At 41.0% G+C, this 26,133-nt stretch overlaps 1 protein-coding gene across 5 annotated transcripts in view; it reads right to left on the bottom strand.

The window, feature by feature from the left end:
* Positions 1-14,823: 14,823 nt before the first annotated feature.
* AK4 (adenylate kinase 4) overlaps positions 14,824-26,133 on the bottom strand; it is a 67,505-nt gene continuing 56,195 nt past the window's right edge. For all 5 annotated transcript variants that reach the window (XM_059374995.1, XM_059374992.1, XM_059374993.1 and 2 more), the window contains 3 exons: positions 24,858-25,030; positions 21,693-21,811; positions 14,824-20,349 (listed from right to left, as the gene is read on the bottom strand). In XM_059374995.1, the coding sequence (XP_059230978.1) occupies positions 20,235-20,349; positions 21,693-21,811; positions 24,858-25,030 (407 nt within the window). In that variant the 3' untranslated portion in view covers positions 14,824-20,234. The remainder of the gene's footprint in view (positions 20,350-21,692; positions 21,812-24,857; positions 25,031-26,133) is intronic.

Genomic DNA, 26,133 nt, shown 5'->3' with positions numbered 1-26,133 from the left:
AGAGGAGATAATAGAAAGGTGACAATAAACTCTCTTTATAAAGAATCAGCAAGCAAGGAAGAAAAGGAAGAGTCTTTGTTGGTTTGCTTTTTGTTTTTGTTTTTTAAGTAGGCTCTACACCCAAAGTGGAGCCCAACTCTTGGCTTAAACTCATGACTGTGCAGTCGTGACCTAAGCTGAAATCAAGAGTTGGATGCTTAACCCTCTGAGCCACCCAGGCACCCCAGGAGGAATCTGTTTTGTACATGTCAGTTTTTCCAAACCTCTAGTTTGGAGTTGTGTAGAGTCATTAATGGGGTTCACAAGTATCAAGCTGTCTCCTTCCAGGCACATGGCAGGGTTGAAGCTCCACACATTCCACAGCCTTCCCCAGAAGCGACCACTGTTAACTACTTAACATATACTTTTCCAGACCTTTATTCTACATTTCCACATATGAATTAAGTACAAGTAAAAAAATCACAAGAAAATATCTAGAAATATTAATCAAATTCCTTCCTTGCCATAACTCTCCAATTCAAACACCCTGGCTCTTTTGTGCTCACTGCCATGGTGAGAGAGGTTTAAACAGCTTTCATATGTTTATTTACCATTTGTGTTTCTTTTGTGTATTATTTGTTCATATCTTTCAACCATTTTTTTTAAAGATTTTATTTATTTATTTGACAGACAGAGATCACAAGCGAGAAGAGAGGCAGAGAGAGGTGAAGAAGCAGGTTCCCTGCTGAGCAGAGACCCCCCGATGCAGGGCTCGATCCCAGTACCCTGGGATCATGACCCGAACCAAAGGCAGAGGTTCAACCCACTGAGCCACCCAGGTGCCCCTCAACAATTTTTCTATTGAGTTTCTCTCTTACTGATTTGTAGGAGCTCTTTATACAGTAGGATATCAATATTCTATTATATATACTGTAAAATTTTCCTTCACATTAGTCACTTCTCTTTTAATTCTTTAATATTTATTTATTTGAGAGAGGGAGAGTGCGCGCACACATGAGTGGAAAGGGCAGAGGGAGAAGGAGAGAGAATCCTAAGCAGACCCCACACTGAGCATGGAGCCTGACATCAGGCTCGATCTCACAATTCCAAAACCAAGAGCCAGATGCTTAACTGACTGTGCCACCCAGGCATACCTTCTTTTAATTGTTTAGAGTATTTTCCTGTACATAAAATTTAAGTCTTTATTATAGTCAAGGCTCTTCATCTTTTATTTTATAAATGTCTTAATTATGAATGGCTTTACACTTCAGTATTATAAAACTAAGTCTTTTCTATTTTCTCTTAATACTATTATAGATTTAAATGTTTATGTCTATTTAAAGCATACTTTTCGGATCCCTGGGTGGCTCAGTTGGTTGGGCCCTGCCTTTGGCTTAGGTCGTGATCCTGTGGTCCTGGGATCAAGTCCAGCATTGGGTTCCTTGCTCAGCAGGGAGCCTACTTCTCTCTTGGCCTCTGCCTGCCACTCTGCCTGCTTGTGCTCTCTCTCTCTCTCTCTTTGGTGGATGGGTAAATAAAATTTTTTAAAAAAGATAAATAAAAATTTAAAAATTTTTAGAAAGCATACTTTTCAAAATTTTCAACGGACTCTGTTTACCAAGTTTTTCCCTCCTATCAGGCCCTGTGGCAGGCTGGCCCCCACCCTGCTTGAGAATGTGCAATGTGATAAGGGCAAAAGTAGAAGTAGTACAAAGTGGTTCAGGAATATTCAGAGGAGGAGTTGTTTTTATTTTATTTTATTTTATTTTATTTATTTACTTCAGAGAAAGAGGATGAGAAGGGAGAGGGTCAAAGGGAGAAGCAGACCCCCCACTGAGCAGGGAGCCCTGTGCAGGACTCAGTCCTGGGACTCCAGGATCATGACCTGAGCCAAAGGCAGTCGCTTAACCAACTGAGCCACCCAGGCACCCCAGAGGAGGAGTTTAAAGAAGCCTGATGGATAAGGTGATGTGAGCTGGACCATGAGAGGTAAAGAAAGGTTTGACACCCAGAAAAGAGAAGAAAAAACATTTCAGGAAAATGGAATAGCATATACAGAGACACAGAGGCCCCAAAGAGCAAGGCATGTTTGAAGAATGATGTGGCTTTAACTTACTTTGAAATAGCTTGAGTGTAGGGCTCACTGGGGATGTGGCAAGAGAAGCAACTGGAAAGTTAGTCAGGACCAGATTGCAAAGGGCCTTGAAAAATGTGCATGACTTCATGAAGTTCTGAATCATCATTGAGCCTGGAGTTCAGTGAATTACGGCAGATAATCTGAGAGTGGGGAAATGGGTGAGGATATAAATGAAATAAGATGGCCCAAGAGTTGATGAGTGTTGAAGATGCATGCTGGCTCACATGGCACGCACTGACCCATTCTCTCTCTCTACCAGTACATATGTTTGAAGATTTTCACAATAGAAATTTGAAACAAAAAAAAACTTTCATCTTACACAAGGTCATTTTTTGGTGTAAAATAAGATTGGAGGGTTTTTGTTGTCATTGTCACTGTTAACAGCATTGCTGAGTTTAAAAAAAAAAAAGAGAGATTATAGATTAGTAAACTGTGGTTGCATTTATGTTAAGTAGGGCGATACCCAGAAAACTGGGAACCATGATACTAGTCAAGACTACCCTCTAGATGAAAGAATTAAAGGCACTATTTTTTTATTTTTCTGTACTATGTGAATGTTATATATCAATTTGTAATGTTCATAAATTAGAAGAACAGATTTTTACTTAGCAAAAAAGTTAAAAATCCAATTATAAAAGAATTATAATGTCCACATGTGAACTACTAAAAACAGTATTTAGGAAGAGAATATGTTAATATATGGAAATTATTTTCCTGTAATGCCAACAAGAAAAAAGAATATAAATCCATAATAATTATTATTATAGGGCACCTGGGTGGCTCAGTGGGTTAAGCCTCTGCCTTCCGCTCAGGTCATGATCTCAGAGTCCTAGGATTGAGCCCCACAGCAGGTTCTCTGCTCAGCAGGGAGCCTGCTTTCCCCTCTCTCTCTCTGCCTCCTGCTCTGCCTACTTGCAATCTCTATCTCTCTGTCAAATAAATAAATACATTTTTTTAAAAGTTCCAAAATATAGAAATAATACAAAAAAATGGAATAATGCTAGAAATATCAAAATTTTAAATTTTAAAATTTTAAAAATCAAAAACCCTTTCACATAGAAATTTATGAAACAGCCTTTGTGTAAAAAAACTACACAAAACGAAACTGAAGAATCTCTAAGGCTATTCTAAAGAAAAATGTTACATTTGAGATTTGTGATATATAATAATCACATGAAATTTCACAGTCTTAAATTCACATAAAATGGGACGCCTGGGTGGCTCAGTTGGTTAAGCAGCTGCCTTCGGCTCAGGTCATGATCCCAGCGTCCTGGGATCGAGTCCCACATCAGGCTCCTTGCTCCGCAGGGAGCCTGCTTCTCCCTCTGACTCTGCCTTCCACTCTGTCTGCCTGTGCTCACTCTCTCTCTCTCTCTCTCTCTGACAAATAAATAAATAAAATCTTAAAAAAAAAAAATTCACATAAAATGATGCAATGAATATAAATGAATTGAATTCTCAACTCAAAAGGCTAGAAAAAGCCAAGCTGACTCAAAAGAAAGCACAAGGAACAAATACTAAAGATAAAAACAGAAATCAGGGGTGTCTGTGTGGCTCAGTTGTTGAGCATCTGCCTTCGGCTTGGGTCATGATCACAGGGTCCGGGAATGGAGCACCGTGTGGGGCTCCCTGCTTGGCAGGAAGTCTGCTTCCCTCTCTCCACTCCCCCTGCTTGTGTTCCCTCTCTCGCTGTTTCTCTCTCTGTCAAATAAATAAATAAAATCTTAAAAAAAAAAAAAACCCAACACAGAAGTCAGTGGGATATAATATAGTCATGTCATTAAAACTTCTTAGGAAAAAAAAATCAATGGAAGAGATATAGCCAGCTTCTGAAATAGGAAATTTAAGAATTTCTATGTAATGAAGAAACATGAGAGGCATTCCTTCTAAAGTCAGGAACAAGGTAAGGGTGCCATTGTCCCCACTACTATTTAACTACTATTAGTGTGTTGAAAATATTAGCCAATTCAGTCAGACAAGAGAAAATAATTAGAATTAAGAAATGGAAAATGCATAGAACTATGTGCAGATTATTATAAGCATAAGGCCCATGAGAATCAATGCTAAAACAAAGAAATAATGAATTCCTTAACATAGTAGAATATAAAACTGGCATATAAAAATCAATAGCCAACTGCCAGTCAGCCGATTGGTACCCATGGTCAAGAAGATAAGGAGCTGGCACTAGAATGTAAATCAACTAGATCACGGGGTGCCTGGGTGGTTCCGTGGGTTAAAACCCCTGCCTTCAGCTCAGGTCATGATCCCAGCAAGTCCAGCATCGGGCTCTCTGCTCAGCAGGGAGCCTGCTTCCCCCTCCCTCTGCCTGCCTCTCTGACTGCTTGTGATCTCTCTCTGCCAAATAAATAGAATTTTTAAAAAAATCAACTAGATTGGAGCGCCTGGGTGGCTCAGTGGGTTAAGGCCTCTGCCTTCAGCTCGGGTCATGATCCCAGTGTCCTGGGATCAAGCCCCGCATCGGGCTCTCTGCTCAGTGGGGAGCCTGCTTCCTTCTCTCTGCCTGCCTCTCTGCCTACTTGTAATCTCTGTCTGTCAAATAAATAAATAAAATCTTTAAAAAAAAAATCAACTAGATCACCAAGCACACTATTTAACTGGCAATTTTTTAAAAAGAAAAACATCTTAGCTTCTGAAAAAAACTATGGGTTGATTTACATAACATTAGGAGTAGCAGCTGGATAAAGCAAATAAGTAAATATATCATCAATAAAAACCCCTATTTTCACTATAAGAAGAAAGATATGAAATAAAAAAGAGAATGGAAAAATTTTGTAATGCTTAAGTTTAAATTAGAACTAGCAGTATTAACTTATAACTTAAATGTATTTAATATATATTTAATTTATATTAATTTAAACATATTTTAATATATGTTAAATGTTATATAAATAAATATAAAATAAAATAAATGTTAAATATGTTAAAACATAATTTAAACATATATATGTTTCTTAACATGTCATAACAATAACAATAAGCACACCTAGTGCTTAGTAGTTTTTGCAAAAGAATGAAACTGGATGACTTTTTAATACCATAAACAATAAAAAATTTCATAATGGATCAAAGACTTAAATGTGGGACCTGAAACCATAAAACTCCTGATGAAAACATAGGCAGTAATTTCTTTTCATTGGCCATAGAAACTTTTTTTTTTGTTTCATAGAAACATTTTTCTAGGGCACCTGGGTCACTCAGTCAGTTGAGTGTCTGCCTGTGGCTCCCGTCATGATGTCAGAGTCCTGGGAAAGAGGCCCACCCCAGGCTTCCTGTAGGGAGCCTGCTTCTACCTCTCCCCCACTTTTACTCCCTCTGTCAAATAAATAAATAAGTAATCTTAAAACAAAACATTCTCCTAGTTAGGTTTCCTGAGGCAGGGAAACAAAAGCAAAATCAAACTGTTGGGACTACACCAAAATAATAAGCTTTTGAATAGTGAAGAAACCCATCAACAAAACAAAAAGCCTATATGGGAGAAGATACTTGCATATGATGTTATCTAATGAGTGGTTAATATCCAAACTATATAAAGAACTTACACAAATTAACAGCAAAACCCCTAAATAATTAAATTAAAATTAGGCAGAGGTCCTGAATAGACATTTTTCCAAAGAAAACATAGAGTTGGCCAGCACACACATGAAAAGATGCTCAACATCACTTATCATCAGGAAATGCATATCAAACCCACAATGAGATATCACCTCACGCCTGTCAGAATGGCTAAAATTAACAACACAAGAAAAAACAAGTGTTGGGGAGTATGTGGAAAAAAAGGAATCCTTGAGCACTGTTGGTAGGAATGCAAACTGGTGCAGCCACTGTGGAAATGGAGGTTCCTCAAAAAATTAAAAATGGAATTACCATATGATCCAGTAATTCCACTACTGGATACTTACCTGAAGAAAACAAAAACATTAATTTGAAAAGATATGTGCACTCCTATGTTTACTGCAGCATTACTTACAATAGCCAATATATGGAAGCAACCCAAGTGTCCTTCGATATGTTATTGATGAACACACACGCACACACACACACACAGAGGAATATTCCTCAGCCATGAAAAAAGAAAAGATCTTGCCATTTACTACAGTGTATAATGCTAAGTGAAATAACTCAGATGGAGAGAGATAGATACCATGTGATTTCACTCATATGCGGAACCTAAGAAACAAACATATGCGCAAAGAAAAAAGACAAAAAAAAACAGACTCTTAAATACAGAGAACAAACTGGTGGTTGCCAGAGGGGAGATGGCTGGAGGCATGGGTGAAGTAAATAAAAGGGATTAAGAGTACACTTATTATGATGAACACTGAGTAATGTACAGAACTGTTGAATCATTATACTGTACACCTACACCAATATAGCATTGTATGCTAATTATACCTCAATATAAAAAATTAAAAAAATAAAAAGCAGAAAAAATATATATATTTCTTAATTCTGTCTAATGTCACTAGAATAACCATGAGCACACCTGGTACCAAGATCTTTGTGGTTTCTAAATATCATACCCCACCAAAGGAAACTAGAGCTCTGCAGAGAAATGGCTAATACCAGGTCTTAGAAGGGAAATTCCAAGAGGTCTCTGAGATCATATGCCAAGAATCAAGTCAGTGTTCAAACACTGACAAAGCCATATCAAAAAGAATCAAGGACAACTTGAAGTCAATCCTAGTTGACAAATCTGGGTTAACTTGAGGGTAAGAATGAATAATTATTAGAGTTAAATAAGAATTTCAGCAAGGTATCAGGATACAAAATCAATATATAAAAATCAATTGTATGTCTACACACTAGCAATGAACAATCTGAAAATATTAAGGAAACAGTTCCATTTACAATTGCATCAAAAGAACAAAATACTGAGGAATAAAAATTTTAAAAGTGTATAAGACTTATACAGTAAAAATCACAAAATATCAGGGTACCTGGATATCTTGGTCAATTGAGCATCCCACTCTTGATTTGGGCTCAGGTCATGATCTCAGGGTCATGAGATTGAGCCCTGCATCAGGCTCTAAGCTCAGTGAGGAGTCTGCTTGAGATTTTCTCTCTCTCCCTCTACCCCTCCCCTCACTCATGCTCGCTCACTTCTCTCTCAAAATAAACAACCTTTTTAAAAAATCACAAAATATCACTGAAAGAAATTGAAGAAAAATTAAATAGAAACACATCACATGTTCATGGATTGGAAGACTATATATTGTTAAGATGGCAATATTCCCCAAATGTATCTACACATCAAACCACAAACCCTATCAAATACCCACCTGTCTTTTTTGCAAAAATTGACAAGGACAAGCTGATTCTAAAATACACATGGAGGGGTACCTAGGTGGCTCAGAGGGTTAAGCCTCTACTTTCAGCTCAGGTCATGGTCTTAGGGTCCTCGGATTGAGTCCCACATTGGGCTCTCTGCTTAGCAGGGAGCCTGCTTCCTCCTCTCTCTCTCTCTCTGCTTGCCTCTCTGCCTACTTGTGATCTCTGTCTGTCAAATAAATAAATAAAATCTTTAAAAAATAAAATAAAATAAAATACACATGGAGAGGTGCCTGGGTAGCTCAGTTGGTTGAGCTCCCAACTCTTGACTTTGGCTCAGGTCATGATTTCAGAGTCTCGGGACAGAGCCCTAGATCAGGCTCCATGCTGGGCATTGGAGCCTGCTTGAGATTTTCTCTCTTCCTCTTCCTCCCCCTCTGCCCCTCTTCCCCTGTTTTCTCTCTCTAATAAATAAATAAATCTATAAAAATGCAGTACACTAAAATAAAAATAAATAAAATAAAATATAAAATACATCTGGAAATGCAAGGGACCCAGAAGAGTGAAAACATTCTTGAAAGGTAACAGATTTGGAGAACTCACATTTTCTATTTCAAAAGGTATGACAAAGCTACAGTAATCAAGACTGTGCAGTACTAGTATAAGGATAGATGTATAGATCAATGATACAGAATTAAGAACCCAGAAATAAACTATGTATGTATGTCCAGTTGATTTTCAACCAAATAATGAAGACAACTCAGTGGAGAAAGAATAGTCATTCCAACTAAACGTGCTGGGACATCTGTATATCATGCAAAGAATTACTGGACCTCCTACCTCACACCATATACAAAAATTAACTCAAATTAGATCAAGGACCTACACATAAGATCTACAAAATTCTTGTAAGACAATATAAATGTAAGTCTTTGTGACTATGGATTAAGTAATGGTTTCTTAAATACGATACCAAAAATACAACAAAAGAAAAAGTAGGTAAATTGGACTTCATCAAAACAAAAAAACTGGGGGGTACCTGGGTGGATCAGTCAGTTAAGCATCTGACATCAGCTCAGGTAATGATCTCAAGGTCCTGGGATGGAACTCTGTGTTGGGCAACCTGATCAGTGGAAGTCTGCTTCTCCTCTCCCTCTGCCCCTTCCCCTGCTCATACTCTCTTTCTCTCTAATAAATAAAATCTTTTTAAAAAATTAAAAACTTTTGTATTTCAAAAGTGAAAAACCAGGGCACCTGGGTGGCTCAGTGGGTTAAAGCCTCTGCCTTTGGCTCAGGTCATGACACCAGGGTTCTGGGATCGAGCCCCGCATTGGGGCTCTCTGCTTGGCGGGGAGCCTGCTTCCACCTCTCTCTCTCTCTCTGTCTGCCTCTCTGCCTACTTGTGGTCACTGCCTGTCAAATAAATAAATAAAATCTTTTTTTAAAAAAAGTGAAAAACCTACAAAATGGGAGAAAATACTGCAAATTTTAGATCTGAAAAGAGTCTAGTATACAGTATATATATAAAAAAACTCTTAAAACACAACAATAAAAAGATAACCCAGTTTTTAAATGGACAAAGGATTTAAATAGATATTTCTCCAAAAAAGATATATAAATGACCAATAATGAAATATGAAAAGATGCTTGACATCACTAGGAAAATGTAAATCAAAATCACAACCGGATACCACTTCACATCCACAAGGATGGCTATAATCAAAAGGACACAACAACAAGTGTTGACAAAGATGTAAAAAAACTGGAACTCACATTCATTGCTGGTGGGAATGTAAAGTAGTGAAACCCCTTTGGGAAATAGTTTGGCTGTTCCTCAAAAAGTTAAACATAGGGCTACCATATGACCCAGTAAGTTGACTCTTAGCTATATATTCAAGAGAATTAAGAATATATGTGTCCACAAAACTTATACACAAATGTTCATGCAGCATTATTCATAATGGCCAAAAGTGGAAAAACACAAGTGTTCATCAGTTGATGAATGAATAAACACAATGTTGTATATCCACACAATACAATACTACTCAGCTACAAAAAGGAATGAGGTATTGATCTATGCTACAAAATGGATGAACCTTGAAAACATTATATTAAGTGAAAAAGCCAATCACAAAAGTCCACTTATATGATTCCATTTATATGAGATGTCCAGAATTGGCAAATCCATGGATAGAACGTATAAAAGTTGTTGCCAGAAGCTGGAGAAAGGAATTGAGAGATAATTAGTCAATACTTTTTTAACTTGAGATTTCCCCCAACTTAGTATTTAGAAAAATTTCTGTCTACAGAAAAGTTAAAAGAATACTACCCTTGGTGCCTTTCACCCAGTGGCAGCAACTATAAACATTTTGTGCCACATTTGCTTGATAATTGAAAGTCAGCTTGCCTGGATATAATACCTGTAGTTCACAATTTCTTTCCTTGACAATGTGGCTCCATTGTTGTTTTGCTTTGTATTTGAATCACTTGGTCTTTTTGTCCAGAGGCTGAGAGGTGTTTTCCTAGATATAGTAGAATGTCTCAAAGTTCACTATATTGAGTCAGTTCTCACAGCTCCACAGTGTACGTTTTTCATATGTAGATTCAGGGTTTGTCTTTTGTAAGTTTTTGTAAGATTATAGCTTTAAACATTGGTTTTATGGGTTTTTTTTTCTTACATAATTCAGTTATAGGTGTGTTAGATCTTCTTTGTCTTCTAAAGCTATTATTTTCTGAGCTTTTTACTTTTTATTTTAATTCTCTGGCAAATTTTCATTTCATGTTCCTACATCTCCTTTTCATGCTTTGTTTAATCATTTCTTTTTTGTGTACCTTGCAGTTTAGTCTTAACTGGGGGGACCATTATCTTTTCCCTCACTTTTTTGTGTTCAGGCAATTCTTATTCCACAAACTTTTGTTTTGTGCCCACTTTTTTTCTGCACTTGTGAATTTCTGATTTGTGGTGTTTTTTCATGTCTGTTATTGTCTGACCATATTTGACTCATATTGGAGAGTTGTGGTGGTTTTTTTCTGCCTCAAGTTTGGGTCTCGAGTATTTTCATAGGCTGAAGAAGTTTTAATCTATTCCTTTTAAAAGTTACTTTGTGTGGATGTTGTCTGCCTTCTTTTTTCTTTTTTAAAGATTTTATTTATTTATTTATTTATTTATTTATTTATTTGACAGAGAGAGATCTCAAGTAGGCAGAGAGGCAGGCAGAGAGAAAGGGGGAAGCAGGCTCCCTGCTGAGCAGAGAGCCTGATGCGGGGCTTGATCCCAGGACCCTGAGATCATGACCTGAGCCAAAGGCAGAGGCTTAACCCACTGAGCCACCCAGGCGCCCTGCTTCCTCTCTCTTTAAAGTAAATAAGATCTTAAAAAAAAAAAGACAATGTCTCAAGAACCAAAGCCAAGGCCCAACCCACTGAGTCACCCAGGCACCCCAGCCTTCTTTTCTTGATTTTTAAGACTTCAGATTTTCCTGTATCCGGTGTTTCTACAGACGGGACTGAAGGAGTTGAGTGGCTTACCAGTTTTCTTAGTTTGAGTGCCTTCTTCAGTTGGTACAGTGAAATGCAATTTCTTTAATAAGGCGCATCTTTGGGGGGCAGGGGAGGAGTGTTAAGGAGAGTTTAGTACGTTAGCTTTCATGAAACTCTTATTTCTGTAGAACCCCAAATTTCCATCAACTTCTTTATTCTTCCCTCTTCATCACCAGATCTCTAAGAGGTGCCACCTCCTTTCAAGTTCCTTTGTTGTTTCCCAGAAGCCGTGCCCTTTCATTACTTTCCCCAAATATTTCCTGCCTACCTCTCCACTTCCACACGGGCTCCACTGCTGGTGCTACTGATTTCAGGTATGTATTTTCCCACTCAAATGAAATCGGAGTTTGCAGTCTTCTATTTCCTGTTATGTAGTAGATATAATTGTGTTGTGTGGTGAGTTAATTGTAGCTTTATTTGCTGTCCTTGGTCTCTGGTTTTTGTAAGGTGTGTATAAAGATTAAGGTTTAGACATCTGCCATTTATCTTCAACGAGTTTAGCTACCTAACCTCAAATGCCAACATTTATAAATTTTTAGGTGAGACTTTCATGAGCATTAGATTATTGGGCTGTTTGGTTTTTTGGGGGGTGGGGCTTCAAATAGGAAAAATGGTTTTTTCCACATAGATGGTTCATTCAAGTTTCTAAGCAATTCTAGCCTGCACCCCCTTCTCTGACCCTGTCACACTGACAAAATGTTTCCATAATGTGGTGGGTGTATATAATCGGTGTCCAGGATAGTTGGTATGTCTGGGGACCAACATGTCCAGAGTAGTCTGATGTGGCTTAAGTGTATCCAGGATGGTTGATGTCTATGACATAGTGGATCTAGAGTGGTCAGTGTAGGTGGGCCATTCCTGCCACCGGAGTGGCTGATCTGTCCTGATTTAAAGATGATCTATTCATTTTTTTATTACTGATTTTTCTTTCTCAGGAAACCTTTTTTCTTTTCTCAGGCACTGAAATGGGGAAATGCAAAGTGTCAACTCCTGATGGACTATGAAATCTAATCTTTCCATGGGAGGCTTTCTAGACTTGTTAAAGAATACATAGAATTCTGGCTAGGAAAAAAGCTGGCCACTAGAGACTCAACACAACTCAAGTCCTAGCCACCTCCAAGCGGCCGGGCTCTCCACCCTGACTCCTGGAATTCCTGCCCAAAGCCAAAGGTGCCTTGGTTGCAGAGCCCTTAATATGGTCCCTTGGTGTCTTTGGGCAGTGAGAGTTAGAATGAGGAAAAACAGCTGAGTAGTAAGTGGAGTAGAGCTGAAGTCTTCATCTACCACTTACTGCTTGAGTGGTCTTGACAAATAACCTCATTTGTCTGAACCTCAGCTTCATTACTTGTAGGTGGTATACAATGCTTGGCCTATTGCCTGGAACCACAGAGCAAACCCTCAATAAATTTTAGCACCTTCTATCATATATGCATGCTTATACACACACACACACACACACAATTCTATTACACACAAATAGTGTATATACATATACACATATACACACACACACACACAATTATTGGATGCTTGAATATTCACTGGCTGCAAAGAATAAGGGAAAAAGAATTCAGTGGAACTCAAGGGGTAAAAATAAACATCGATTCATTGGAATAGGTGGTGTTCTCTGACAGAGCAGAATTCTATAAAACTAGACACTTTTTTTTGTTAATCTAGTTAGAAAATCCTCACCTTCATACTTTTGCCTTTACAAATCATATCTCCTGGGATGCCTGGGTGGCTCAGTGGGTTAAGCCTCTGCCTTTGGCTCAGGTCATGATCTCAGGGTCCTGGGATAGAGTTCCTCCGCATTGGGCTCTCTGCTCAGCAGGGAGCCTGCTTCCTCCTCTCTCTCTCTCTGCCTGCCTCTCTGCCTACTTGTGATCTCTGTCAAATAAACAAAATCTTAAAAAACAAACAAACAAAACCCAAATCATACCTCCTTACTTCATACACATCTATCTAGCCACTAAGATCCTCATTCCTAACCTCCCATGCATCTCTAATCCAGAAGCCCCAAATTGACTTAATGTGCTACTTGACCCGTGGAATTTTTTTTTAATTTAAGTTGTAAATATTTAAAAGTAAGATTTTACATGAAAACATCAATTTCTGGCTTAACAAATTGAATCATTGGGAAGCACTGGGTCAGTAAGTCCAACGTGGTGCAAACTGTTCAGAGCTGAGCAACAGGGACTCTCCTTTGAGAAAAAAACAATACAAGGCAGTCTTCACAGCGTCTGCCCCTCCCCACAGCCTTATACTCAGCCCCTCATTGTTGCTCCCCTGGAGACATTTAACTCTTCTTTACTCCTGTTATAATCCAGCTTCCCTCTTTATTGAGCTCTACCACAGCTTAGTTCAGACCTGTAGTACAATTTTATCAAGTAATTGTGATGAGTCACTTTCTGGCATAGTCTACTATCTAGTGCAAACAAAGTTAAGACCAGGCCACACAACTTCCCAATACAGCTGATCTTCTCTTTATCTCAGCAGTGCTGCCTCATACCTTTCTGGCTTCCACAAGGCATAGATGCTCATACTTCTGCCAACGTATCATTCCCTTGGTTTGGGTTCCCTCTTCCTTGCATCACTCAGCTCAAGTATTAGCCCTTACTTGGTCTAGCTGGCTAGCCAAGAAAGTCACTACTTCTGTATTCTCTCACTTATAATTGAGTTATTAATTTCAATAGTTATGTGCAGTTTTAAGTATATTCCCATCTCCTCCAGGAGACTGAGGAAGTCAAGGGCAAAAACTGGGTCTTACTCATCTTTGCATTCCCACAGTCTAAGAGTGCTTGGTAAGAGAATGAGAAGTATAACTGGATGACAGAGTCTTAGGCCCATTTTCTATCAGTCAGCTTGGACTAAGCTATGCTGTTATACCAAACTCCACCCAAGTCCCAATGGATGATAAAAACAAAGGTTTATTTTTCATGCACACTATTACGCCATCATGGACTAATTCTGCTCAACATCCATTTTAGGATCCCAGTTGAAAGAGCCCTAGGAGACTGACAGTCTCACTGGAAAGGGAAAGATTGCTGACCATGCTTTGGCTCCTCAGGCTTCTGCTCCGGAGTGGCACACTTCATTTTTGCTCACATTACAGAGGCTAAAGCAAATCAGTACACCCCGGCATAAAGCCAAAGGGGAAAAAAGTAAAATTCTCTTGAAGGGTGAATGCCTTTAACTTTGATATAATCTACCACATTGCCCTCATATCCAAGTTCACCTTCCAGCGGCATGGAAGCCTGTGGAAACTTCCTCAGGCTCCTACATCAGGTGGCTTTTGAACCCAGCTAGTGGGAGGCCTCTGCAGGAGACGGGAGAATGTGAGGTTGGGAGATGCCAGGGCACCTTCCATACCCCCCCTACTGTAGGCAGGCTTCTGCAGAGGCTCTATTTCTTCCATGACCCCAGCTTCCACTAGCCAGGGCTGCTGACTTTTCTGTTTCTGTGGAGTAGCCCTAGACACTATGACCTTGGACTCACATACTCAGATCTAATATCCAAATGCAAAATGGAGGGGGATTTGACTCACATCATCCAGTTATCTCAAGAACAAAACTAAAAAATGTTTATGAAAATACATAAAGAATAAAGTGTTAGACAAATAAGGTGCTTGAGTGTCTCTGAAGTGAGGCAACGTGGTGTTGCAATAAAGAAAACTAGAGCGGGGTCTCAGGTTACGGTCATCATCTTGCTCTGCCACCAACTGTCACCGCAGCCAGGCGACATGGTGTTCTCTATTCTCCTCATCTGCCAAATGGAGGTAACACCGTTGATGATGAAGTGGTTGCAGAATGGCATAAAGAAGATCTCTGAAGACGTATACTCTCAAGTGTAAAAAGCTACACAAATATTAAATTCACTAGTTAGAAGCGGAAAAAAACTTTATTTCTCTCAAATTAAAAAGGAGGAATCAATCTTCAAGCAAGATAATCAAAATAGTCAATAACACAATTTAACAGTTAGGAGAGCATGTACAGATTAGACTATAGGTCTAGAAACTTTGAATTAAGCGCATACACCTAAATCAGGAGGGCTGACAGCTTTCGCACTGAGGAGATGCAGTGACTCATCGTAAACACACAACTTCTGGGAAACTGGAGCGGACTTTTCACAGGACGGTAAACCGAAGCGACACGTTGTCATTGGCTTAGAGAACAGATAGGAGCTTCAGAGGAGTCACAGTGAAACGCCATTGTAATGCAACAATTTCCCGAGATCTGTTCATCTCAGAAACAGGAATATATAAAAATCAGTAGTACAAATTCTCATAAAACTAGAAAAGCCCTCTGAGCCCTAACACCTTGAAGCTTACATAAGCACTGAGGTTTATTTTTCTTCCCTTTACTCTTCTCTAAATTAAATACAAAACAGTTTTTTATTTAGTACATTTCCGACTTTACAGCCAGTTTCAAAACGAAGAAAGGTTTTATGAAATGGAATTAGACACACACCAACCCCAGGTTGAATCTCAAGGTGCAATGCTCCTCGGTGAAGTTTTAAAGAGGAAACCTTTTGTCCACAGAATGACGCTGTTTCCTGGAATAGCCTGATGATTGCCAGGAAGGAACGCACACCCATGCTATCCCAGGGTTCTCCTCCTTTTGGAGGTGTTTGCCATCTCTCCATCTCCCTCTCTCCCTACCTCTCCCTCCCCCACACACAGACCCACACACACACACACACGGAGCCAACTGGGGGGATTCCCTGAAGCACACAGATAATGGCATTTCTTTTGGCAAGACTTGTGCAACTTGTTGAAAAAAAAGATAAGGAATGGCGTGTAGGAACAACTGTTATGGGAGTTCGTCTCAACAGCTGCAGGAAGCAGATCTCTCTTCACAGCTGAAATGCGGTTTCATGGTTTCCCGACATCTGGGTCTTGCACACTTTTCATCTAGAAACCAGACTGGATCAGTTATAGGTGGAAAGGGATGATAACTTAGGATCAGACCACACTCCTGTTTAAAAAAAAGTCTCCACTGCTAGATTCTTCTTTTGAGACACTACAAAGAATAAAATAGTTACTAAAAATGCAGGGGAACTGATCAGGAAAGCAATTCATATCAAGAACACAACTTGGCCTTATGAACTACATCTCTGGCAAAAAAAGATACTGTCTTTTAAATAAAAGGTAACACGTGAAATTCACCAGGTAGATACGAATGTCTCCCGAGATCCTGCAACCCAGCAGAACGCGAATGAGATGGGTGCCCTCTGCATATACAGTGTGCCACTACCCCCAGGACCCAGGGTGCCAAAGGCAAAGATTACAGGGACAAATAACACTGTTTTACCCATTTTAGAATTGGGTGCTCAAAGGAGAAAAAGGTACACAAAGGGCCCTTTTGAATTTCCTGATTCATCCCTATAGGTACATGAAAAACACAAGTTTAAGTAAATGGGATGACTTCGGTTTTTACATAAGGAGGCAGGATATCGGAGTATCTGTCATGTAGGGTAATTGCTGAGAATTTAATTAGACAATGTATATATGTACTGGGCAGGAAGTACCACTCAACAGTCACTACTAAGAACAGCTATGTCTTCACACATTCAGAAATTTGTGGTCTTTATGATTTAAGCCAACCCCAGCAGAAGCTGGCAAGGTGTTTAGTCAGCTCAACAGCTACAGTGAAATACTGAAATCAGTTGACAGTGAGCCGAATTTTCTACAATCCTATCTAAGACTGCACACAGGCACCCTTCTATCCTGTCTATCCTACAACTATCCTGTCTCAACAACAATTTAAGAGGTGGAAGAAGCCACGGCAGTACCTCTTCCAAGAATCCCCCTCACCCATGACTCTCTCCTTACCTTCCCTAGCAAAGAGGGGCACAGCTGGGGCTGGAGCTCTTTCGAGTGTGGCCGCTGGAGGATGGCAGGGAAGACAGGAAGCCGTCTCCCCTGGCTAATGCCAGAGCCAGCACAGCAGATGGCAGGCAAAGGTGTGAATGTGGCGCTTAGCATCAGGATGGTGTGGAATGCAAGATAGGGAAAACGGTACTCCGGGGTGGCTCTATGTCAGCGGCTCAATCACATTCCATTCACCGCCAGCACTTCAGGCAGGATCAGTTTATCCTCAGAGCCTTATTCGGGGTATGAATAAGGGAGTGACTTGTTCCAGTAACAGGGAAGAAAAGTGAGTAGCATCGGGAGAGCTGCCAGCAGCCCAGGTCTACAGAGAGCATGACAGCTGGCGGGGGGGGGGGGGAGCTCAAGGGTAAAGGTCCCCTCCAGGGTATAACCCCATGGACACCAAAATGGTAGGTGAGGGACATGAACCTGACTCCTCCACAGATTAGCCTGGACCCAAGCCTTCTTCAACAGCCGTTCACTTTATAAACGAGTAGTTATAAAATATCAAGGCCTCGGACCTTCCTCTAGCAGCTCCTTTTGCTTCAGCAAAGGGGAAAAAAAGGAATCAGTCACATACAGAGTGGAACGGCACGTTAACTGCTTCGGTGTGAGGCCACTTGGAAATGCAAGCAGAATCAAGCAGGCTCAGCACCCTGGCTTGGTTGGGATAGGACAGAGTAAACATCTGGAGCCAACTCGGGCTGCAGAGCTGGGGAAGCCTGCACGTTGAGTCCTGGCTGCACTGGTTATCGGCAGCAAAAGCCCAGCCAAGATGCTTCACATCTCCGACCCCTGCCTTCTTTGTTTATAAACATGGCAACATGCCCATCTCAGAGGATGCTTGAAAGATTAAATGAGATGTTTGCTAAGGTCCTAGAACTACACCTAGCACCTAAAAGGCCTTCAGTAAATGGTACTTATTTTATGTCTGCCTTGGTGTTAAGAGAGTTATTAAATATGGCAATGTTTCCAAGTTCTAAGTTAAGGGGAAAGCCTGTTCAGGTAATGGAAAACAAAATGAATCCACAGCTGACTAGAATCACGGGATATGAGGACAGGTAGGAATCTTAGAGACACCCCGACTACTTCCTTTTTGTGTAACTCTGAAGGAACCGTGTGTGTGTCAATAGAAGGAAGACCAAGAGAAGATGTCCTTTTTGCTTTTGTCCAAATACCTGCAAGAAGATTTTAATTTTTTACAAAATTATTGGACGAAAAACGAGAGAGCTGGTTGAAGAAAATCAGAAATAGACATTTCAGGCCACTAAGCATGAAATAAGTATCCTCTTTCAAAGATCACAGAAAAAGGTGTTTGTCTGTTTTTGGTCTCACCAAGTACAGGACCCTCAACTGCTGGACCACCTCAGAAACAGAAAACGCACTGAGACACCCAGAGGCTACAACGCTGCCCACAACTGTCTATTTTGCCAGAGAGGAGGGAAGGATGGAGAATGACAGCATGCCACCAGGGACCAGCCATTCCCCATACTTCTCTCGAAAACTCCAAAGGGAGTCTGTTCAAAAGGGAACTAAAGGTAGAGTTGTGAAGATCTGTCTGCTTCTAGAAGGGCACACACTTCTTTTCTTGAACTGTCCACCTAATAACCTTAACTCTCTACTTTCCCTAGTTTGTACAAAGGGTCTCCATGGCAACAGTAGTCTTAGTTGTGCCATTTTCCTCATTTCAGACTTGTTTTTTCTATGCCTGGATCACCAGGACACCTGAGCCTTACCCGTATCTTTTCACCCTGATCCCCTAAGACAGTCAAAGAATAGTCACATGAAGGGAGCGAGGGAGAAGAACCGGCAAGAGCAGTATCTGGACAGAAGATGCAGTTACTACCATCCGGAACACGGGTACCAGGGACTGACTAGGGATCTACTGGGACGTCTTCAGAAGATAAATAATATGGTACAACACAAGTGGCGTGCAGAAACGGGTAGGTTTTTTTCCCTCCAGTATGAAGACTTAGACAGAAGTCACTCCCAGGAATCGCAAAGGACCTTCTTCAGGGACAATCCCAAAGAGGGGTATTTATTTTTAAGGCAACAGGAATAAATTTCATTGTTCTTCCCAGAGGAGAGCAAGAATTACAACAGGTGGCCACCAAGTCTGGAAACCGGGCAAATCTTCAATAAACGGTTTATTGATAGTACATTATAAATAATGACAAAACTGTATTATCTCTATTTCTAGACTTAATGGCCACCCCACAGAAAGCATATTTGGAAGAGAAAAAAAAAGTTTTAAGAATTTGTTTTCCCATAATCATAAAGCTGTGCTACTCAGCTCCAGGCCCAGCTAGTGCAACATTCTCTTCAACCCAAAGGCTCCATTCCCTTTACCAACTATTTATAATATGCTTGGGTCACTCACAGGAGAAAAACACTGTCAGCATCAATATTTAGCAGCATTTCAAAATACAGTTTTTTTGTCTTGATGAAAAAACTAAACTATTCTTTTAGTGCAGTAATTTCATGTGGCCTTATTACTTCCATACACAAGATATGATCCTTTAACATTTATGTAGGTAAGCATCTCCCATTTTTTTTGAAGACTCCCAAAGACTCTGAGGATTTTATTTTTTCACAATAAAAGAAAAAAGGGCAGTGTCAACCCATGAGAGTCAGCCCAGCAGCGTTAAGGAGGCCCTCGGCAGAGCCCAGTTCCTGGTGTGGGAAGCGATCTGACAGCCTCCTTTTGCTCTCAGCTCTTAGAAACAGGTCTGAGAGGGATCAAAGCAGTACCTGTCTGTATTGCTTCATAGCCTTGGGAGAAAACAGAGGCTAAAAAAAGATATACAGTCTAATAAAAAGAGTGGAAACCAAATCCTTTCATTCCAGGGATGTCTGCGAAGGACAGATTCTATGGAGCATGGATGCAGAAAAACTATCACTCCTAACAGGAAAAATAAATCATGGACAATCACTCAAGGCCAGAGAAGCAACCACAAAAAGCAACTGGCTTCAAGCGCACGGTCACCAGGAAGGGCACATACCAGAAATCTCGGGACAAGGCGGCCTGGCGCTGTGGTTCAACAGCCTTCGGGAGACGGAGGGCACCAGAGGCCAACACCGTCACGCGCAAAAAGGCTACTACGGCAACAACATGAGGGCCAGAGATCAGCTAGAGGTTGGGGTTAGATGCCGCCAGAAGCCTGGCCTGGGCTTGTTTTCTTGGGAAAAGCTTGAGACGTGCAGAGGCATCGTACGCATGTGTTGGTGACCCTTCTCGAGAAAGGCATAGAGGAGCCGCTTCAGGAGCGCTTTCTACTCATTCATTTTCATTTCAGTTCGCCATTTAAACTAGAAAAGACCCCGTGAGCTATCCCCATTAGCTTCTACCTTGGACACAGCACCGATACTATACACACAACTGAACGGACGACATTTTCCTGGTTCTTCCACTTGGCAGGCTCAGTATGCTTCTTTGGACTGAATAGGCGTGATCTTGTTCGAGAAAAGCGTGTAAACGTAGGGCCAGATTTTGTTAGTCTCCGTCCCAGAAAATTGGTGAAGTACTCCTCGGCTCCTGAAAAACAAAATCCAACACACGAAGGCCTTTTTGGCTTCCTCTGACATGACATGAGGGCGGGTGAAGATCCTGGGCATAAAGCCAGCACGACCTTGTGGCCTATCAACCACCGCTAAGTGCCAACCTCCGCACTCGGCGTACCTAAGTAAAACCACAGCTTTTACGGTTCTGGCATGCGTGCCGTGATGCCTCCTCTTCTTCTCCTGTTTAAAACATAGCAAAGAGGGGCCCCTGGGTGGCTCAGTCGTTCAACATCTGCCCTCGGCTCGGGTCATGATGCCGGAGTCCTGGGCTCGAGCCCCGAAGTGGGTTCCCTGCTCACTGAGGAGCCTGCTTCTCCCCCTGATTGTACACACATTCTCTTCTCTCTCAAAAAAGTAAAATCTTAAAAAATATATGTATCAAAGAATAACATTATATGGACAATCCCCAATCTGCCTCAGGATACATTTTTCCAAAGACAAACCACTGACAAACCTGGGTACTGGGAAACCTTTATTACTTACAACAGAGCGTGAAACACAGGACGTATCATGATGACAGGATCGTAACTTCTGATCTAAAGGCTTGCTAAATTATTTGGGAGCTAAAAGGTCAAAAACTGAGTCCAGTAGTGGCTGCAGACAGCTGTCCTGTACGCAGTCTGCAAATGGGTTTTGTTCAGTATGCATGCTGTTAAGAATGTTATTTGTTGCCAAGATACAAACTGGGATTTCCCCCCTACCCCTCAACTCACAGCCAGATTTCTGCTTCTCTTGAAAAACAGGGCTCACTGGCCACTCTGGGCCTGAGTGCCCCTGTGGGATAAGTGACTGGAGCGGCACGGGCACTGTCACTCAACTGCCCCGATGAACACATCCCCCACCAGGTCTGACACTCACTTCCAACAGCTCCCTGGCCCCTGCAGCCATCTCACTTTGCCATCTGCAGCTTACAGTGTTGCTTCTTTGGGTTAAGTTCCCTCTAGCTGTATCTAGGCAAAAGGTCCCTTCTCATCCTCTGTCCCACTGAGGTATTTACAGGTGGCAGTGTCGAAACATAAACCCCTCTTTCAGCTCCTTGAAAAGGAAAAGGAAAATAATCCTAGACGTAATTTTACAACCTGACAGAGATGTTCAGGTTTCAGTCCTTGTATTATAAGAATTTCAGCATAAAAGAACTGGGCTGTATCTCCCACGTACCACCCCAGCATTTCCCCTAGACACCCAGGGAGGAACTGGGCCTTTAGGGTTTTGTCTAGGTGAAAGACACACAACCCCGCCTCAGCCCCAGGTCCTTCCCACTGAGCGCCACGTGGTTCTGACTGAGCGTCTGCCGGGAAAATGGTGAAGCACACTCACTTGTATAATTCAATGACTGGCTTTGCCACATCCTTGTACTGTCTTAGCCTGGCCGCCACAGCTTCAGGTTTATCGTCCTCCTGCTGGACTAACGGTTCGCCCGTGATGTCATCAACTCCCTATAAATACCAGAGAAACCAGTTAATATGGTCAACACCTGAGCCATTCCAAAGATTAAAAACCTTCCTGTGCCAAAATCCGTGTACTTACTTTTGGACTCCCACTGCATGATGAATCAGGCCTAAGTGGCAACGGTTAACAGTGAAAGTAATTGGAAAGAGGTCAACACTCTTAATAGTCACGTTAACCTTACTTCGCGAGAGCTGACATGGAATCTTTATTAAATTCTCAGATCTTTCCAAACACATTTCAGTGCCACTGAAAAATGATACTTTCAGTTTACAGTTTGGAACTCCATGCTGCTTCCCTCAACCACAAACCACCTTTAGACAACGTCACTCTGGCCCTCTAAACATTTCTAAAACCGCCTTGCTTTCTAAAGTTTGAACTGTTAATACGGAAAATAAAACGTCGAGGGACACCCAGGTGGCTCCGTTGGTTAAGCATCCAACTCTTGATTTCGGCTCAGGTCATGGTTTTAGGGTCGTAAGATTGAGCCCCCCATAGTTTGAACCCCATGTTCAGCACGATGTCTGCTTGAGATCTCTCTCTCCCTCTGCCCCTACTCCTGCTTATATGCTCTCTCTTTTTTTTTTTTTTTAAAGATTTTATTTATTTATTTGACAGAGAGAGAGAGAGAGATCATAAGTAGGCAGAGAGGCAGGCAGAGAGAGAGGGGGAAGCAGGTTCCCACTGAACAGAGAGCCCGATGCGGGGCTTGATCCCAGGACCCTGAGATCATGACCTGAGCCAAAGGCAGAGGCTTAACCCACTGAGCCACCCAGGCGCCCTGCTTCCTCTCTCTTTAAAGTAAATAAGACCTTAAAAAAAAAAAAAGACAATGTCTCAAGAACCAACTGGTTTACTTAGGAGGACACTGATCTGGCAGAAGGTATCTCAGTCTTGCCTCTGCTAACTTTCAAATTCTTTCCTGAGATTAATCTGACTCAGGTTATTTTCCTAGATTGCATAATGACTTACTTAGAGATAGATTAAAATGGGCATGGTGTCTCTACCTGTAATAATCAGGCAAAATTTTCTGAGAACCAAAAAAACTGCAATTTAGAAAACCTGATTTTTGATTTATTTTAAACCTCCCCAAGAAACATACCTATACTTACAAGTAACAACATGGACACGTGAGTGTCTCCCACGTCCATGGCTATTACCCTCCAGGGAGAGAGTCACAAGGAATAATCTGTCAAACGGCAGGCTAGAACAGAACCAAAAGGCTCAGGCAACTCAACTGGATAATCAGAAAGCAGCTATAAATCTGAAATGCACTAAAATTCCATTACAGCTCAGGGCCTTGGGTCCATAACCTGCACTTATGAGTTATTGGTGAGCCCTGTAATCATCACGTGTATTCCATGCTTGTTACCCTGACTCAACAGGCAAGATGGGGGCGGGAGACAGCTGTATATCTCCTTTATTCTCTTCTCCTTTATTTAACTCAGAGCTGCAAAGCTCAGAAGAGTCATTTCCAGGACCGCAGAGCACCCATAAATACAACCACTGCTTCTACAAAGAACAGAATGGTGCTAGGGTGACAGCATCTCTCCTTCTGGGACAGCTTGGCCACAGTGGCTGGGAGAGGTGGCCCAGACTAGCATTTTCACCTGTCTTTGGAGGGAGCACTCTTAACTGTGGGTGTTCTTTTAGGTATTCCAGTCTTTGGAAAGCAACTCAGTGTTAAAGGTTCTCTGACTTTATGAGAATCTCTGCTTCAGCAGGTCTAGGCAGGGCTAAAATGTGAAGCACTTCTTGTGGAACGTCAAGGCATATCCAGAACCCTCTTCTCCTCTCCGTCCATTTCTTACCCTGTACTAGCTTCTTGAGAGGGAAAGGAGGAAGAGACCTAAGAAAGAAATTCCAAAAGTATTCATTACCTTTAAAAAGAAGACTTCAAATGGCAACTAGTGCTTTGCCCAAAGGAGCAAGACTCACTGGAATGTCACCAAAACCATGGCACTCAGGAGCTGGGAAGGTGTCCTTACCCTCTTGAAGTTGGTTTTCTGTAGTAATTATTGACTCTATCTATATGCAGACCTACCTATCCCATACACATTAACCCAGTAAGATGCAACTGTCACCCCTTCCACATCTGGATGGCTACAAATAATTCTACCTAACACCCAGTAACAGGAGGGAAGAATCCCACTGAACTAATTCATGTCTTTACCAGAAAGAATAATTCTTTAAATGAGTGTGTTACTTTAAAAAGGTTCTTTAAACATATACCTTTACATATGTTTATTTCATGTAAACACGTGTTACTTTTGGACCTGTTTATTCCTCTCATCCTCCCAGTCCCTTTAAACCCGCACTACCAACACTCCCATGACCCCATCCACTCTGACCCCAAGTCTTTATTACAGTCCCAACTCTCACCATTTATCCCTGTTCTTATGAAACTAGAGAGTACATATACACACGCATACAGATAATGTGTAGAGGGGGGTCACTGTTTTACAAAAATGGAATCACTGTGCTATTTGTTTTTCATATTCAACAGGACCCAGAGGAAGTATTTCTGCAGGTCAAACGGTATCGCACAAAGTCATTCTTTTTACTGAGTATGTAATATTGCAAGATGTACATAATCTCTAGATTATTTAGTCATCCCCTATAAATAATATTCATTTGTTTTCAGATCTCTTCTTCAAAACCAACACTGAAATAAGCATCATTGTGTCTTTGACCTTACCTGCTGGTGCTTTCATTTCCATAACCTATACTCCCAGTGGTGGGTTGAATCAAGTATGTATATTTGAAGATGTTACTGTATATTGCAAGGTTGTTTTTTAAAAACATTATTAATACTTTATATGCCTAATAAAGATGAGGGTGCCATTTTTTCTAGGTCCCACCAGCAACAGGTGATATAAATCTAATTTGCATTCCTTGACCACTAGTGAACAAGAAAGTTCAAACACTTTCGGCCATGCAGATTTGCTTTTTCGAATAATCTATTCATATCCTTCCTACACTTTACAACTGAAAAGTTTCGCCTCTTTCCCGTAAAAATGCTTTGTATATCCTTACGTGTACATGGGGTGGATTGAAGTCCAGGTTATATACCCTTCCACTAGCGGGGTGGATCCAACGTCGGCTGAGACGATCTTTGAGTGTTTCAAATGGAATGTTCAAAGTGATCACTAGGTCCAGCTCGCAGATTTTGTCCAGGGCTTCAGCCTGAACTAAGGTCCTAGGAAAACCTAAATGCCAGAAACAAAACACATCAAATGCAAGACATTTCCCAATTCCAAGGAGTCAATGGTGCATTTTCAGTTGACAAAATAATCGAATCTACACATACACCATCCAGAAACCAGCTTTGATCAGGAATGTATGTCGACCTCCAAACATTTAAAAATAGAAGAAAATATGCTACTTTATAGCTTAGCTTTGACCTGTGGTATAAGCAAAGGAGTCATGTGACCCAAGTACAGAGTGCACTAAACTGAAAATCACTAGACTAGTCCTCACTTTGTTCTTAACTACTCCCGTAACCTTAGGAAAGTTACATCACCTCCATTTCCTCTCTTCTGTTAAAGCAGCAAAGGAATTAAATTGTATTTGTGTTCTTCTATAGCTTTAACCGCTGATGAGTATATTATTCTCAGGCTACCCCTCAACTTCTATTTTCATCCATTCCCTACATCTTACAAAACTCAACATGTGGTCTGCAATCTAGCACAGTAACTGCAAAATGAGAAAATGCACTTAGGAATTTTATAGCAATTTCACAGTAATTTTAAGCCTAGTGAATCCAAAATTTATGCTTGAATGTGTTTTTCTTTTAATTTTTCTAGTAATTTGCTCTTATTCTATTTGATAAAAGGATTGCTCTGCACCAGATTGGGGGGTGCAGGTGAAGAAACACAGCTTTCACCACAGAGTTTGTTCTAGGCTTCCCTTGGAGCTTATTTTCTAATTTCTCCAATAAGGGAAATTACCCAATGGCCCCCACAGAATTATTACAGAAGGGATATAGATTAAGTTACATCTCTTCCCTAAAAGACACAAGAATGGTGAGAACGAAACCGAGGGCATGCTTCAACTCGATTGTCACGACAGGGAAAGAAAAGGCAAGTTTAAACAGAGGTGAGGGAAAGGTTACCTTGCAGGGCAAGATCTCAGTTCACTGGCTCTCCTGGGCCTAACCAAGGTACTCACACGTTCCCATAGGCAAAAGGGTTACTCCAACATGACAGGTAACACCAGAAGACCATGACCTGAGCCGAAGGCAGAGGATTTAACCCACTGAGCCACTCAGGCGCCCCAGCAGTTGCCTTTTTAAAGTGGTCAGACATAGAGG

Source organism: Mustela nigripes, chromosome 14, assembly GCF_022355385.1.
Source record: "Mustela nigripes isolate SB6536 chromosome 14, MUSNIG.SB6536, whole genome shotgun sequence".
In the NCBI taxonomy this organism is placed as follows: domain Eukaryota; kingdom Metazoa; phylum Chordata; class Mammalia; order Carnivora; family Mustelidae; genus Mustela; species Mustela nigripes.
Note: the sequence above shows the minus strand (reverse complement) of the source record. Positions and strands in the feature narration are given on the sequence as shown.